Consider the following 18,032-nt stretch of genomic DNA (forward strand, 5'->3'; position numbering starts at 1 on the left):
TTAATAGCTGTCAATATACATCAGAATATAAATATAGGCGCATAAATAAACACAGGGATGAACAGGGCATGCAAATTAAGGTAGGGTAAGGCTCAATCATAGACACAAATTAAAGGACTCCACAATAGGACTGGGAAGTGACAACTTAAATTCCATGGGCATACTTGACTAACTACAATAAAAAGATATGGTAACCGATTCCTTTTGAAATTGTAATAAAGAGCAATTTATTAATTTCCTCTGGTAAATTTCAATTCATGACACTTTCACACCTTACAGTTTCAATCCTGAAACGAATACATGGTTGCTTTGTTACACCCCTGATGGTGCAGATAACATTATGTGGGTTTGACCAGCTAATCCATGAGGATCAAACCAACATCCGTATGAGTGGTTATGACACCACTGACAATCCTGTTAGGAGAAGTGAGCACGAGGGTTAACTTGAATTACCGTCGCCTTCACGTTCCCTGTGATGAATCACCTCCGGGTATTTACATTCAGGTAGGCCAGATCCCCACCATGGAAATGTTATTGTATCTAAAACAGAAACTAATTGGACAGATGGACCCAAGCGTACATATCCAGATTCACGCGCATGCCAGGAATAGCTCATCAACTCAAAGCTTATATCGATATTTACATTTGTCAATACGACAAGAACGTATGGGAAGGTTCAAATTTGCTCGCATAATTATGACGTGCCGTTCGTGGGAATATTCGCACATACTGTAAGTATACTCCCAATTGGAGTACAAAGTATACTTCTGACCAACCCGACACACGACGACTGCCTCTATTATTATTATTATTATTATTATTATTATTATTATCAGTGGAGATAATCATTATCATAACACTTAATCGTAATTTACTTAATATATTAATTTCATTTTTCACCATTATTATTATTATTATTATTATTATTATTATTATTATTATTATTCTCAGAAATAATATAATAAGTTCTTATTCTTATTCTTCTTAAATTATTATTATTATTATTATTATTATTATTATTATTATTATTATTATTATTATTGTACCGGGTGGTACACCCCTAAGCCACAATTTTAAACTTGCGCCAATAAATCCTCCTCTACAGGAGAAACTCTGAACTTTAAAAACTGGATCAATTCTTAAGTTTCTCAGAAGATGTCACTGTGTGTGTGTTTCGATTTGTTTTTGTTTTCCATTGATCAAGAAGTGTGGACATTCTCTTCTAGATGTCACGACAAAAAAACTATGATCATGCACCCTGGTGCGAAGTTATGGAACTTTTTTAAAGAAATTTTGTACTCATAAGTTTTCTCTTTACTAAATTTCGTTCTTTCATTCGTGGGTTGGCAATGTTAATCTTTCTTTCCGCCAGTTTTGAAGTTAGCCAATCAATTATTTCTGTCATTAATTTTCAGCCAATCATGTCTTTCTTCTTCGATTTTGATGAGTAACCTTAACCGACCAATAAAATGTAGTGGGTGTGGCTGTTTTATTCATGAAAGGTCTCGAACTTACTCTGAGGGTTTAAAAACTGCTGATTTTCACGGTTCTTTGCCACTCGAACAACATCTAGCCTAGTGTATGGAAGTGTAGCAGAGGGCGGGTAGCGCCTCTTCCTTCGGGCAGCAGCTCTTCAAAAGGTAATGGCCATTTAACATCTTTATTTTCTTGCTAGCTCAGCAGTTTAATCCTCGGGGAAGGTCCGAAACCTTTTTGATGTAACCTATCTGTCCAAAAATGTAACTTTTACCATTTTGATGTAAAATTTTCATGTAACTTTAACTGTAAATCGGGGATAGAGAGTGCTTTACCCTCTCGAGCTCCCCCTCATTTTGGTCTTGAGGTGACTACGTTTTGGTAACTGATTTTCTACTCTTCCTTCCTGTAATGTCTTAAATTTTTCTTATACGAGTCACCTCCCTAGTTTGGGAATAGCCGCTGTGTCATCGGCCTAGTGCCTCTGAGGTTTTAAAATGTGTATTTGGGAGTGCTAATTCATGCCTCCATTCTTTTTTGCATTGAGGGCCATTTAAATTAACCTATTATTTTTCTATTAAGGCCCAGTAGGCTGGGTACTTGGTACCTCTGTTTCATTGTAAGTTGTGCCTTGATGGCAATCATGTGTAAAAGCCTGGTATTGCCTTCAATAGGCTTGAAAAAATTGAGAGCGGGTCAGCTCTTTCTGATGTGATAAAAGTGCCTCTAGAAGGCCCGCTATGATTTTTGGAGCTAATGCTCTTTGAATGAAGGGGTTTTCTGCCCTTTGATCAAGTGTGTACCTTGGTAAAGTTGGGCTAGTAGCTCAAGGATTGTGTAATTGGGGCTCGAAGCCCAGAACTTGTAAAGACCCCAAAACTCGGGCTTTCGTTTGTAAATTATACCTTGTACCTGATTAGTGGATAGTGGTTGAGTTGTTGTTATTTGTTTAAATTCTATGTGCAATTTGTAAAGTTTTTCTATTTGTGAAAATATAACCTTTATTGAAATTTTAATTCATCTTTCGGCCTTCTAGTTAGACCCATTCCAGCCCGCACCTTCTTTCACCTCTGCCTTCCACGGGTAACTCCGTAACAATTATTATTATTATTATTATTATTATTATTATTATTATTATTATTAATATTATTATTATTATTACTACGAGGGCAGAGTCATAAGTCGTGGCAACTATTTTTTTCTCGCGATCAGCAGACAACACGGAAAATCTAAGATATGCATTTGGAAATATAGGGCATGTACTTATGCATAGTGCCTGGAGACAAATTCTGACTTCAGGAGATTCTCATAGGAAAGTGACAGAACACAGGTCATGGCATTGGCGTGCATTTCTTCCACAGAGAACTGCTATTTTAATATACGATCGTTGCTCCTGCTTGTTGCCTTCCACTTTGTGACGCTCTCACTCACACACTGAACTTGGGGGCATGCTTAGACCCACACTGTTGTTTACATACACCATCTAGTGGCATCATACGCAAGTACATACCGTACGTTTCAAAATGCATATCTTAGATTTTCCGTGCTGTCTCCTGTTCCTGAGAAAAAAAATAGTTGGCATGACTTACGACTCGACCTACTATAATAAATTATTATCAATTGTATCACAGCAATTAAGTTAACCATTATTATTATTAATCCGTAACCTTCACGTTTCCGATCCTGTTTGGGCACTAAGTGATCAGTTACTTCCCTATTCACTTGGGATATTATTATTACCTCTTAAATTTTAATTTTCAATCCTTATAATTTAGTCACACATATTAACTTCCATATGCACATCCAAGATCCGATTTCACATTTGTCGGGACACAGTAACAGTATTCGAATCACAACGTTACTTCATTTCGTACTCTTATTAATTTATAGGGACACCATGTTTCCCAAGACAAATCTCAAATCCCATGGCACCTCGTGGCTGGGAATCTCCATCCAGTCCCTGCGAGTGCTAAATTATTTTTTCCTCCTCATTTGAAGTCCATTTGTTTCACTGGAACTCTTCAAACATTTTATTTATTAATCCTTGGTGTGTGGACTCTTCTGCCACTCATAACACCGGAATTGGCATATAACATCTATGTAGGCCTCGGGATTCATCTATTTTATCATCAATATCAGTACGACTCAATTTTATCTCATGCCGGATTTTTGTCCCGCTCGACTTCCAAAATCAAAAATGGGCTTAACCCACTCTGGGCCTTCAACATAGTGTGACCATCATATACAAGTACCTCTATCCCTTCTAAACAAATTATTTTGATTATTATTGAGTCCAAAATCATTAAATCAACAGATAATATTAAAATCAAATTTACTGATTTTTAATGAAGTTAGCACTTTCACCTGGGTTTATCTTCTTTTTAACCTACTGGAATAAGATCTCTTTTCTTCCGGTTGTATCTTCTTGCAGAAATTCAGTGAATTTTTGCCAGTATTTCTTTTTCTCTTCTTGAATCACCTTGGAGCACTTGTCCTTGCAGTGCCTGTGTTCTGTTTTGCATTCTGTTGTTCTGTTTCTCAGCCAACTTTTCCAAGCTTGTTTCTTCCTTTTAACTATATATTTTAGCCTGTCATTCCACCAGGGCATTTCTTGAACTTTCTTCCTTCCTGGTACTCTTCCACAGGTCTTTCCTGCAGACTCCACCATGACTGTTTTAAAGTATGCCCATTCTTCTTCAACCCTTCTGATGTCTTCCTGAGCTATACCCTACTTATTTTAATGTGTGTCTGGAACTCTTCATTTATTTCCTTCGCCTGCAATTTCTACATTCTTAGCTTTCTCTGCCTAATCTCAGTCATCCTTTGTATCTTTCCCATCTTTAACTTAGCTATCACAACTCTGTGATTTCCTTCGAATGATTCACTTGGGAGGGATGTTACATCTACCAACATATTCCTCTTACCTTTCTGGACCAAAATGTAATCTATCAGAGTTTTGATTTTGTTATCCAAACTATATCTTGTTATTTTCTGACTTTTTCTTCCGAAACCGTGTGTTACCAATGATCAGCTCATTTCTTCTACAAAAGTCTACCAAAATATCTCCAACCTTGTTTCTCTTCTCATATCCAAATGGACCTATAATCTCTTCATCTTCTTTTTTTTTTGCTGACATACTTGGGCATTCATGTCTCCTATGATCACAACTTGTTTGTCCTGTATATGGCCTTCCAGATATTCAAGGTATTCCTTTAGATCCGTATCTGTATTTCCTGTTTGTGGAGCATACCCTTCAATTCTATCTGTAACACCAGTTTCTAGTCTCAGTCTGACTTTAATCAACCTGTCATTTATGTTTTCCACCAATTCTAGGTATTCCTTTAGGTCTTTTCTAATTATGAGACCTAGACCATTTTTGGCTTCTTTTCCTCCACTATTGTATAAGGTGTATCCTTTCTTTAGTTTCCTGTCACCTTTTCCTTTCCATTTGGTCTCACCGATTCCCAGCAGTGCTATATCTTTGTCAACCATAAAATCTACAAATTCTTCCACATTCCCTGTTAGTGTCAGTACATTGATGGTAGCTATCCTGATGTATTTTGTTGCTGGTCACCCATTTCTCACATTTCTCCAAGCATCACAAGAATTGCACGTCACTTGTGGGGAATGTTCTAGCATTCTGCACGTCGCTTGTGGGGAACGCCCTAGAATTTTCCAGTGCTTCAGTACACTTGTCATCATATAGGATTTTATTACAATGGGTTCGCCACTCCCAAAGGCATTTTAGATCTACTGCCAGCCGAAACCTGTAGGCCGCTCCTAACATGGAGAACAGACGCATTTGGTAGTCACTCCTCTGGAGTACAAACACTACAGTTGAAATGGAGTTTCAGTGGCATTTCCTCCACTGAGGACCCATTTCCCTTCTATAAGGACTCCACCACCCTTAGCAGTTGGTCCTTATAGTGGGTCAGGCTATTTACCGCCGCCCAACACTCGGCGTGGAGACACTGGCTGTACGGTTTACTCCATTACCATAGCAGATTAACTGGCCAGACATCCTTACTATGACCTCTAAATACCCTCATTACCATACAAAGAGATCTTCTGTAACCTTTATTTTCAGTCCCATTTATGTGATTACCCCAATGAAGATCTTTCCTTATATTAACACCTAGCTACTTCCAGTCATCCCCATGAAGACCTTTCAATTCAGTAATTAAAACTGAGAGGACTTTTTCTCTTCATGAAACTCGCAGCCTGAATTTTCATCCCACTTACCATCATACCATTATCTACTGTCCATCTCACATGATTGTCGAGGTTTTTTGATGTTGCTCACAATCCTGTAATGCAGATCATTCACGATTGATTGATATTTCTTACTCTATAGAGTGTAACATCATATGCAAAAAAGCCTTATCTCTTAAGAAAGGCTTTTTTTGTTTGTGCTAATCTATATTTTGTTCTCTTTACTTCTGCCATCATTGATTATTCTACCTAAGTAACAACATTCGTCTATTTCCTTTAAGACTTTATTTCCTAATCTCAAATATCTTGCATCACCTGACTTTATTTGACTGTAGTCCATTAAGGTATTCTTTAGATATATTTATTGTTATCTTGCATTCCTTTTCCAAGTCTGTGTCCATATCATTCAGCATTTCTTAATAATTCTTTCTCTTGAAGATGGAGCCATCAGAGTCAGAACGGAGACATAGTGTAATTACTAAGAACTATACATTGGTGACAGTCTCTGATCTCAACAAGAATTATCCTGTGGTGAGTATTTTTAGCATATTATATTAATTTATAAGTTTTAAGAGCAATGGACATATTCAGACTTCCAATACTGGTCTTTTAAAAGAATATCTAAATAACATATCTTTGTGAATAATTATGAAAATTATGTTTCTTCATATCCTACGTTCATAGTAGACCAGCAGAATATACCCGTCGTTGAGAGGCTGACAGTTAGCATTGTCACCGACTTCAGTTTGTACTCACTGTTAACGTGTACGCTAGGATTTTTAAACCACTGGTAACAAAATAAGATTTCTTAACAAATCTGTGAATTAGTTTCCAGAGGCCCCACTTGTATGCTATATCAGTGATCAGTCACCTGGAGAAAGGACAAAGAGTCATTTCTTTTACTGGCTCTTAACATAGCCACATAGAGCTGGCCATGGAAAGAGCGGCTGGTTGTAAAATAGGAAGGGGAGTTAGGGATTGGAATAACTTACCAAGGGAGACGTTCAATAAATTTCCAATTTCTTTGAAATCATTTAGGAAAAGGCTAGGAAAGCAACAGATAGGGAATCTGCCACCTGGGCGACTGCCCTAAATGCAGATCAGTATTGATTGATTGATTATATTGACGTCTGCTGTCCCGAGTGTTTGCTCAGCTGGTGCGGATTATGAAGGTACTAAATCTTGATCTCAGGCTACAGCAACCTCTACACACCAGAACCTGTCGAACAGCTGTCAGTCAGCAGGTTCTCTGGAATGTATGCTTTTAACTCGTAAGAGCATAATTCCCTCGAGAAACATTGGATGGCTGTCCTAGTTATAAGGGGAAGTACAACTGGGCAAACATCATGTATTATTTATATTGTAAAGCCCTTAACGTATGCAAAAATGAAGTCAATACATGTGAATTAGGTATCAATTGAATAACATTTTCACTCTGGTTTGAAAAATTTAGATACTGTTATGTTTTAATAACCATTTTTGCTAAAAATTATAAATAGAAGGAAAGTAGGAAAGCCTCCTGAAAATATTTTCCTGTTATTCTAAAATGCTTTTTGAGCACTTAACCAAATCCAATTTTTACTTAAAAATGTACAATGTGCGAGCTTGCTGAAGCAGGTATTTTCAGCCCTAATCCAAAGTAGTAGCTTTACCCCTTCAGGACACACACCCGTAAAAGTTGGGCAGAAAATTGAAAAAAGTAATTCCTGTCAGTTGGTGTCTTTTATCTCCACTCGATGACTTCTCATGATAAAGCAGATGTCATTTCTAGATTCTGTGCACCAAAATACACTTACAAAAATGTTTATAAAATACTAGCAGAAGTACCCGTTCTTTGTACGGGTTATCAGAAACTGGCTTTAGTTACTCATACTAACGGTGTGACTGACTTCATTAGATATTTATATCACTGGTGTATTTACTTAAGTACGTAGAAATTATTTGTCATGTTTGGCATTATAGTGTGTCTTCTTCTTCTTTTCTTCATGGGGCCTCTAAATATTAGTTCCTAATTAACGTCGACCTCTAAGATCGTTTGCTACCATGTTTTTCCTTCATTCCCACCTAGATATACCTGCTCCCTTCACAAAGCTGCAGGTTTAGTGTAAGTATTGTGCCCTACTGCACTATTAAGTTCAGTCCAGGCGAAAGCCGGTCTCGAACCCAGAGTACAGTAGTGAACGAACTCTCACAGACGTGAGCTGGTGCACATAGTCTTACCTGAACACTGTCCTCTTCAATCAGCCGGTAGAGCGCTCTTCTCAGGATAACATGGGTATAATGGGGCAACATAAAGATAAAACACTAGGACATGTGCCTCCACAGGTAAGAATTCGACTAAATAAAAATTTAAAATAAAATATCTAACAGAAAACACCGCTGCATTCCAAGTTTAACAAATAGGGATTTATTACATAAAATTGAATTATTTACAAGTAAAAGATCATTTCAATATGAGATGGAAAAATGACGCTGAGCCGAGGACTATCATTTCACTGCCTTCACAAAAACACGTGAATCTGCAACAAGCATGTAACCATAGTGTAAGTCACGAAGTTTAGAAAGATGGATATCCGCTTAATGACACAAAAACAATGATTCCCTTAAAAAAATTTACAAAGCCTCGCGCCGTCGAACCCCGGTGCAAACAAAATCACCACAAAATTTACAATGACCTGACACGGTCACGAACCCTAGTCCTATGACAGGTAAGGTGTCCAAGATACCTAAGCAAACAATATCAAAGATCCAATCAACACATCCAAGGGTGTCAGTATAAAATGGGCCAGTGTTAAAATCTTACGTAAAACACGTAGGACATAAAACAAATCTCTCTCTCTGCTTTCAAAACAAGAAGGTCGTTTCTTCCCCTCTGGCATACTTGAAATACTGCAGACGACCAACACACCCGCCTGTGACGTCAAGCTCAATGACCTCCATTCTCACCCCACCCCTTGCGGCAGCCCCTAATTTACGAGCTCAAACGGGAAGACTGGCTAAAGTCTTGCCTTTCAAAGAACACATCACGTCGTCAGCTGTTAAAGCCCTCATTTAAATATACCTGGGCTATCTGCCCTTGTCTCCATACTTCAGCACTCTCGCTCCTCGTACATATGCCTCTCATGGGCTAACTCCTGGTGCTACAAAACACTAATCCTTACGCGATCATCACATTGCCATACTAGGCATTTCCAAAATATATTCAATAAACTCTCAATGGTTGGGCTCTCTCAGGCCGACTGCAAATCTTACTTTTGCCTCTTAGGGGCTCAAATCTCTTAAATATCTGGACTCGCTCGCTCTATCAATGAATCTGGGTGAATTACTGGTCACGACTTGGTCATAATTATACACTTCTACGTCTGCAGAAACAAATGCCTGAATATGATCTAATAAAAGTACCTATCTGTAAACTAACCTCCTATGCCCAACTGAGTTCGATCAGACCCTTACACAAACATGTACTTCAAAATAACGCAATCAAAATGAACTATAAATTCGTTAACAACGACTCTACCAATAACATCTACCTTAAAGTACGGGGTTCGAGTTTGAGGCCTAGCTCTATATTACAAGGGAAACTCTCCTATTAACACAAATATGCTGACTGACGGTCCCCATATTCCTATCTAAATTTCAATGACATGCTTGAAACAGAATTGGAAAGCTCTGACCTTAAAATAGAAGACATAGCGGAGCGGCCATCCCTGTGGACCACTGGATCTACCACATTCTGATAGACTGCCGGGCTTGCATCAGATACTGTTGACCATTTGGAGACATTCTTGCTGGTGTGGCGTCTTCGTACAGCTCCCTCTGTAGTCGGAAGGTGTCCTCTTCGATGTTGTGCTGGTCAGGTGCTCCCAATGTTCCTGGCTCGATACCCGTTGTTGTGTTGGCTTCAGCTCCTGGTTGTGGCTTCTTTGGAATGATGCTGTCAAACACTCGTTCTGACTTGATGCTGGGGTAACTGAAAATAAATTCATATATTACAGACTGTCCAAACTTGATGCCTGTCTTCACTACTAACGTGTCTCACACGTTACACTGACCAAGTCTCGTTCAGAGTTTTAACCTGGTACACAAGAGTTTCTTAACTACTCTCCGTCACTGTTCTCTCACCCCATCACACGGACAACATCTAGTTTTAGAATTCCTAACCTGAGCCAATATTAATACTAGCATTTCGTCCGTCATACTTTGACCTCCCAGAAATATGAAGCTCCTAGTTCACTAGTCTCTTATAAGCAGTACCTCATCTCCCCATAGCATAATCTCACAGATAAAATCTTCAATTCATCTGGATATTCAAGTTGATTACTTACATCTTTGCAGAAATAGCAGTACAGGTCGTCGTTGTAGCTTGAAGACAAAGCGTTGTTCTCAGTACCAACACGCCGTATGACGATTCGTTCCTGCAGCCTCTCGGTCTACGAATGACTCTGATATGCCCTGGCGGCCTTAATTTATAATTCCGGGTGGCGTCATCAAGCCACTTGGCTGCGTGCAATCTTAGCGTGCCCGGGAAAATTTTCCCGCATTAATTATCATGAGCGCAACTTAGCGAATGCATTAATTAATGCAGCCCTAATGCCTATCAAAATAAAGCAGATATAATACAGGTTGCAATTCTTGCCTCAAATCCAATGCAACTCTTCTGTAACCAAAGATATTAATTTATTTCATTCTTCCCTCCTAGAATAAGTTTAGCCGGGAACTGGAAGAGCGTCCCCAAGCTTCATCAAGAGGCTTCGCTTGGGACATAACTTCTATTAATGGGTTCTGGAGATTTCTCATAATGACGCGCGCTCACTTCACAAAAGAACGCTTCTTCTGGACCCCTTTATGACATATACTGTAAGACATCGGCTTCGTGGGTGGCCTAGTATTATTCCAATATCCAATACTCAAATTAATATAATTGCACCAATGAACAGAACGGTTCATAGCCCCCCGTGAACGACAAAATAAAATTTTGTGAAGAATTTTATTTTCCCAAATTCCAAGATCAATTTCTCATTGCAATTATATCTGCTGTCAATATTCCAAACTTCAGGGCATGGGACTATCTTCAGCTACAGACATGATAGCCTCCCTATCCTTCCTAACTTGGTAATAGGCATCCAGCAGAGCTAGAAATCTCCGGTGGTTACTCTCGCAGTCTTGACACTCCGTTTCTTTGCGCTGCTCAGCTCGCTGTTTCTGGTCGCCTGGAGAAATCATATTCACTTCTTCTTCTTCTTCTTCACCATTGGGTATCTCTGGTTGTTCTTCTTCGCTGTCATTTCCATCTTCTTCCGGAATGATAACCTCCTCTCTGGCAATATTTTCGGTCTCTTCGTCCTCAGGTTCTTCTTCCTCTTCTTCGCCTTCTTCTTCTTCTTCTTCTTGATTGTCTAATTGATATTGGCCGGGTTGGAAAAAGGGCTTAAGGTTTGATGAGTTAAAGACCTTAGTCACTGTAGCGTCCAAGCTTTGTACCTTGTATGAGTTATTTTCATAACTATGAATTATGCTATACGGTCCAGTGTATAGCTCCGCGAACTTATGGTAGTATCTCTCTGTAGGGTTAGAGACAGTGGGTGTCTTAACTAACACTAACTCGCCCACTTGTAAAGGTCTATGAAATTTTTTATTCCTAGTTCTTTGCAGCCGCTTCTCAGCCTGTGCTTTTAAGTGTTCTGCCACGTTATTAACACATATCTCTTGAGCTAGTTGAGGATCCCTAGGGCACGGAATTACATTTTCCCAAGGACGTTTAGGCAGCTCATTATTGTGAATCCATGCTGGAATCATACCGGTCGATTCGTGTCTAGTTGTGTTAATACACTCTGTAATAATGGGCACTACAGTGTTCCACTTATAATGTTCTCTAGGGCAGTATATCCTGCAATACTTGGATATCTCCCTCATGATACGTTCACTCGGGTTAGCTTGCGGATGCCTGATGCTGGATAAGACATGCTTGATCCCTAGTCTTTCTAGTTCACGCTTAAACCCTGCAGCAGTGAATTGGCTCCCATGATCACTTAAGATGCTCTCAGGCTTACCCATAATGGGTATTATCTTTCTTTTGATCTGCGATAGCGTTGAACGAGTATTCGCCTTTTGAATAGGGCATAATGTCACAAATTTACTGAAGACGTCCATACAGACAAGGATGTACTTTAAGCCCCTAGTAGCAGAGGGTAAGGGACCGAAGAAGTCTATTGCGAATAATTTACGTGGTCCCGTAGGTATCAGTGGTCGTGGCGGTTGCTTTAAAAGGTACGGATTTGGTTTCACCCTCTGACAAATGTCGCAGGTACGCAGGATTTTCTGTACCATCGACCTCATTTTAGGCCACACGAAAGTTTCCTGCAGTGTTGCTACCACTTTATCAATTCCTGAATGTCCTGTAGAGTGATGAGCTATCCATATCAAGTCAATCTGTAGTCGCGGAGGTACCACAATTCTAAATTTCGTATGATTTTCATCCACAAATTTATGCAAAATGTTGTTAAAATAGTGATAATTTACCGCTTTGCGCTCCGCTTCAGCGTACTGTGGAGTCCCGGGTTGGAGTTCTTTCCGAAAGTACTGGATTAGCCGTCCGGTCTCTGGGTAATTTTCCTGTTCCTCATGAATATTCCGCAGTCTCTCCAGTATATTTTGATCCTCTTGGTCTAACAGAGTTAAGTGTATTGTAAGTTCCTCCGGATTAGGATTTCTGCTCAACGCGTCAGCTAGTATGTTCAGTTTCCCTGGGCAATGTTCTACCGTGAGGTCGAACTGCTGGACGTAAAGTGCCCATCTACTGACCCGTGCATTAGCCATGTCCGTCTTAAGAATGAAGGTAAGTGCTTTGTGATCTGTTCTAATCACTACTGGGAATCCGTACACATACTTTCTCCAGTGAGCTAGGGCAGTAACTATGGCTAACATCTCCAACTCGGTGGTCGTGTATTTCAACTCGTGTCCTCGTAATTTTCTACTCATGAAAGCCAAATATGAGATTTTATGCTCCCTCTCGGGTGTTTCCTGGTACAGCATTGCTCCGACTCCAACTGCAGAAGCGTCCGTCTGTATGATGAACTTCCTATCGAAGCTAGGGTATCCCAATTTTACAGAATTTTCTAAAAGTACCTTAGTGTTTACAAAAGCTTTTTCTTGCTCTTCTCCCCATTTCCATCTATTATTGGTCTTCAACAAATCTTGAAGAGGCGCCACTGTATCCGTGTAACCGGGACAATGATTGGAGAAAAAGTTCGTTAAGCCCAAGAACTGCCTAACATGTTTAATCTTGATCGGCCTAGGAAAATTTTGTATCGCCGCAATTTTAGCTGGGTTGGGTCGAATGCCTTGGCCGTCGACTACATGCCCCAGGAACAATACCCTGCGCTGACAGAAGTGTGATTTTTCAAAATTAACCTTGAAATTGCATCTCTCGAGGTCCTGAAATAGTAACTTCAATTTTTCCATGTGTTCTTCTAGGGTTTTAGTGCAGATTAAAATATCGTCGATATACCGAATCGTAAACTCTTTTACCTCGGGACTGAGGTTCGATTCCAGTGCCCGTATCAAAGCAGCACAACTTGAGACTAGGCCAAATGGAAGACGTAGGAAAATATACGTCTGGTTATCAAATAAAAATCCAGTTAGCATATTTGTACTTGGATCCAAGACGATATGGTGAAAGCTTGAGGTCATGTCTACCGTACTGAAAAATTCCATATCTCCGAACTTCTTGAGAATATCCTTAAGGTTTGGAGGTCTCTCATACTCGGGGACTAGGCGTTGGTTCAAAGATCGTGCGTCAAGGCACACGCGCACCGTTCCATTCGCCTTGGGCACTGCACATAATGGATTTAAAAACGGACTCGGGGACTTGGCGATTATCCCGTTCCTCTCCATGTCTTCGATTACCTCCCGGACCTGGGGTAACATCTTCTCTGGAATTGGATATGGTCGCTGTTTGAAAGGCTCCCAGTTATTGACACATAATTTGTATTGGTAATTCGGGATCTTTCCAGGCTTCGAACCAAAGACCGTCTCATGCCTCATCAATAACTCCTGCAGCCGTCCCTTGTCTTCCGGACTAATCTTTGCTTCTTCGATTTTACTCGGCAATAGTTCTAGAAATTTTTCTTTCTCTCGCTGTTCTTCCAATTCGGATACCATAATCTCGAACTCAGGAATAATTTCCTCGTGATCCTGTAGCCACCTTTCTGAATGAAGTTCTTCCGTCTGCATGTCCATTGTCCAAATACGTTCCCCGGGTTGGTAATCCTGGTTCTGGTTTAATTCTACTCGTTCCTGGTTACCATTTAATTTTAACAGGATAGAGTTCGTACCCATGTCAATTACAGCTTCATATTCTCTTAAGAAATCGGCTCCTAATATAAGATTGTATTCCATTTTAGGCAGCACAATACATGGATGGGACACCAGTAAATCTCCAATCTGGATGTCAAGTAATACCTGCTCCTTACAGGACGTTACTTTGTCAGGTATAATCCCTTTAATTTTGACCTTTGAAATTGGTATAGACGGGATACGAACTCTACTTTGAATGTCCGAAACTAAGGCCTGTGATACTACACTGACCGTGGCTCCAGTGTCAGCCAGACAGCGTACGTTTAAACCGTGAATTCTGGTATAAATTACAGGTAATTCTTTCGGTCGGGGCAAATTACTTTTATTCGGATCCTCTAATAGATCATCAGGAGTGGTAACCCAATTATGAATAGCTATAGTCATCCAACCGGCATCCTCGCGAAATATTCTATCTCCTGGCACTAAATTTCTCGTTTTTTTTTATCCTCTCTCTCGATCTCGGCAAAGCTAGGTGCATTTGGGTTGAGACCCCTCGGCCTGGCGCCATTATGGAATTCTTGGTATGCCAAGCTCGCAGCTCCAGGAGAGTTAGCAGCACTGTGATTCCGAATCGCTTCTTGCCATGTGTCGCGCGTTGACATCTCCCCCGACTCTCTCCCTCTTGAGTGGTAGACGCCGTCTTGTCTCTCACCATTTCTCGGGCGCAGTGAACTCTCCCTTTGCCTTTCGTATCTCGCTCGGTTTCCATTCCATCGCTGGCGGTTGCTTCTAGAGTTGTAACGTTCACCGTCTCGTCTCCAGTACGGCCGGTCATTCCGCCGCTGTTCGAATGAATTTCTTCGGTGTTCTTGCCCTTTCCATCGGTCCGGTTCCTCCTGCCATGTGCTCCATCTTCGAGGTCGCCAGTTCGCATCTCCTCTGGGTTTAGGATTTTCGTCATCTCGCTCCCTCCGGGTCGGTGTTTGAGTGCCGGAATTTTGACATTCCTTGTGGCTTCTTTCTTCCATCTGCGCTTCTGCCTGTATGTTCACATTATGGACCGTCTCTATGGCCCGTATCCGTGGTTGATGTATTGCAGACGTTTGGTCCCAGAGCCTAAGCATTTCTTCCGCGGCTACCGCCGTCGTGACATTAGCCGCGATAAGAGCCCTCTGTACCTCTACTGGCAGCTGTCTGATGATGGTTGTGACGATTTCCAGCTCTTCGGGCTGATGATCTAGCTCTTACAAGCGTAAATATTGGGAAATGAAGAACTCGCTTAGTCTAGTGGGTGTACTATTCGCATATCTTCGTGCGTATAGCTCCATTCTGAGCGCCAGCTGATGTCCCTGATTCCAGAATTTATTCAGGAATGCTCGTTTAAACTCATCATAATTCCTAAATGATTGCCCAAACGCTTTAAACCAAGCTCCAGCAATCCCTCCAAGATACTTTTCTGCCGTGCGTAGTCTGCGCTCAGGTGGTATCTGTCCTTCTTCCATGTAGGTCTCTAACTCTTTCAAGAATGAACGGGGTGTGACCTCTCCATTCCCCTCAAATTTCTTCGGTTTCTCCTCGGGTGCCCTAATCCAATGGTAACCCGGGAATACACTGTCTTGACTGAATAGGGTTGAATTTCCTATTCTTGGTTTAGCCCTAAATGATTCTCCTAGTATCTCATGTCCCTCTTCCTGACTTTCATTCAGGCTGTCATCTCCATATTGGCGTTCCATCGGGCTATGAGTCCTACTCAGTTTTCGCTTCTTTACTCCGTTGTCTTCCTCAATTTTTAACTGGTCCAACTTGTCACGTATATTCTCCATCTCATTTTCTAACCCTAGTATACGTTTCTCAGTTGACCGTTGTTCCTGCTCACGGCACTTCTTCAAACCCTGGACCTCCGCGCTGATTTCCTTCCTAGTTCGTTGCAGATCCAATTCTAGCCCAGCAATTTTAGCCTTATTTTTCTCGGTCGTCCTTTCATATTTGTCTACCACTTCTTGAGTCCTAGCCTCTAGTTTTTCTTCTATTCTGACTAGTTCTTCCTGAGTATGATCCATGCGGACTACGACTGCCACCAAGTTTTCTCTGAATGTTCCTAATTCGGACTGGGTCTCCTTATCTTTTTCTTCCATACGCTGTTCTATTCCCTCGATACTATTCTTTACTTCCTGAATTTGCTTCTCTACCGTTTTGTGCGATTCTTCCATCTGTTGACTTAGCTTCTCGGTCGTGGTAACACAGCACAGCCGTACATTCTCTATTTTAGTATCTAATTCTGCTATGGTTTCCCTAGTTGCTTCATTTTCAGAGGCCAATTGCTCCAAACGAATGCTAGTGTGTTCCCTTAGCTCAGTTATTTGGTTAGCTACCCGTGTTTCGGCGCGTACTACTTGTTCGGTCACCTTTTCTTCACACTCCGCGATTTTCTCCGTAAGTTGCTCGGTTACGTGTACTTTAAGTTCTTTTATTTGATCCGAGTTCCTAATTTCTTGTTCTTTAAATTGTGCACTGACTTGGTCGTTCAAACGTTCCCCCAGCGCCACAAATTGTTCTTTCATCTGCTCTTTATCCCTAGTCTGTTGTCCTTTAATCTCTCCTACATCCTCTCTAAGCGCCACAAGCTGTTCGCTCAGGTGCCTCAGCACCTCCCCCATGTCTACCGACATTCTACTCACTTGTTATAAAGTCCGGCGGGAAAAGACCGCTCCGTATGTCCTCGTTTAAATTTCAAATACTATAAATTTCCTACACTTTCCAATTTATCACAATGTTCCTACTGCTAAACTCTCGAACTTTCAAAGCTTAAATTGGCTACCTCAATCTAATATCATGTCATTCAAACATAGGGTAACCGTCAGTACAACCCTATAATATAAAAATATATACACAACACAAACATAGAATTCTCCCACACAATGTCATAAACCAGCAAAAACTACCACATGCACAAATCCAAGCTATCCGATTATACACCTGTAAAACACAACACCTTGCAGGTCAAATCCCCGCACGAATATCATTCATCACTACAAGAAAACCACAAAATCAGCACATCCTCGCTAAACACCACCAACAGCAATATCCATAAACTAATGGTAAGATCAAAGACAGAACATCCCAAATATCTCTCTGAACTGGCAGTCATTCAACCTCACAAGTTTAACAACATACTCCAAATATATCACCAAGCTAACAGTACAGATCACAGACCAAACTTGGTGTACCTGCACAACACGTAATTGAATGCAGCTGTCATAACATATGCCTGAAATCAAGCCTTGCACGACCTTTATTTACCAAATATCAGGTCCTGCCTTTATAGACACACATTATGACCTATAGCCCTATTTTATGGGGAAAATCAACAAAATACCACTTGGTTGTGTGAGCTCGTTTACACAAATATCAAGCATCACCTGACGGCATAATAAAATAAGCTGTATGACCCTCCTTACTGCAATATCGGGTCCTCCGTTAGCCACACCAAGTTCACAATGTAGACAAAGGCGCTCTGGTCCCTTTTACTGAAATATCGGGCCATTCGTTACTCGTCGTCATAAACTATGGCGCTATGGTTAGCCCTTTACGGAATTTCGGCCACCACGTTGCTCGGCGCCATTAATACTATGTGCCCTACTGCACTATTAAGTTCAGTCCAGGCGAAAGCCGGTCTCGAACCCAGAGTACAGTAGTGAACGAACTCTCACAGACGTGAGCTGGTGCACATAGTCTTACCTGAACACTGTCCTCTTCAATCAGCCGGTAGAGCGCTCTTCTCAGGATAACATGGGTATAATGGGGCAACATAAAGATAAAACACTAGGACATGTGCCTCCACAGGTAAGAATTCGACTAAATAAAAATTTAAAATAAAATATCTAACAGAAAACACCGCTGCATTCCAAGTTTAACAAATAGGGATTTATTACATAAAATTGAATTATTTACAAGTAAAAGATCATTTCAATATGAGATGGAAAAATGACGCTGAGCCGAGGACTATCATTTCACTGCCTTCACAAAAACACGTGAATCTGCAACAAGCA

At 40.7% G+C, this 18,032-nt stretch overlaps 1 protein-coding gene across 1 annotated transcript in view; it reads left to right on the plus strand.

Annotated features, from left to right (window-relative positions):
• LOC136872809 (endothelin-converting enzyme 1) overlaps positions 1-18,032 on the plus strand; it is a 260,882-nt gene that overhangs the window by 97,327 nt on the left and 145,523 nt on the right. Inside the window, exon 7 of the mRNA XM_067146647.2 lies at positions 6,127-6,219. Within this exon, the coding sequence (XP_067002748.2) occupies positions 6,127-6,219 (93 nt within the window). The remainder of the gene's footprint in view (positions 1-6,126; positions 6,220-18,032) is intronic.

This window comes from Anabrus simplex, chromosome 4 (genome assembly GCF_040414725.1).
Source record: "Anabrus simplex isolate iqAnaSimp1 chromosome 4, ASM4041472v1, whole genome shotgun sequence".
Lineage (NCBI taxonomy): Eukaryota > Metazoa > Arthropoda > Insecta > Orthoptera > Tettigoniidae > Anabrus > Anabrus simplex.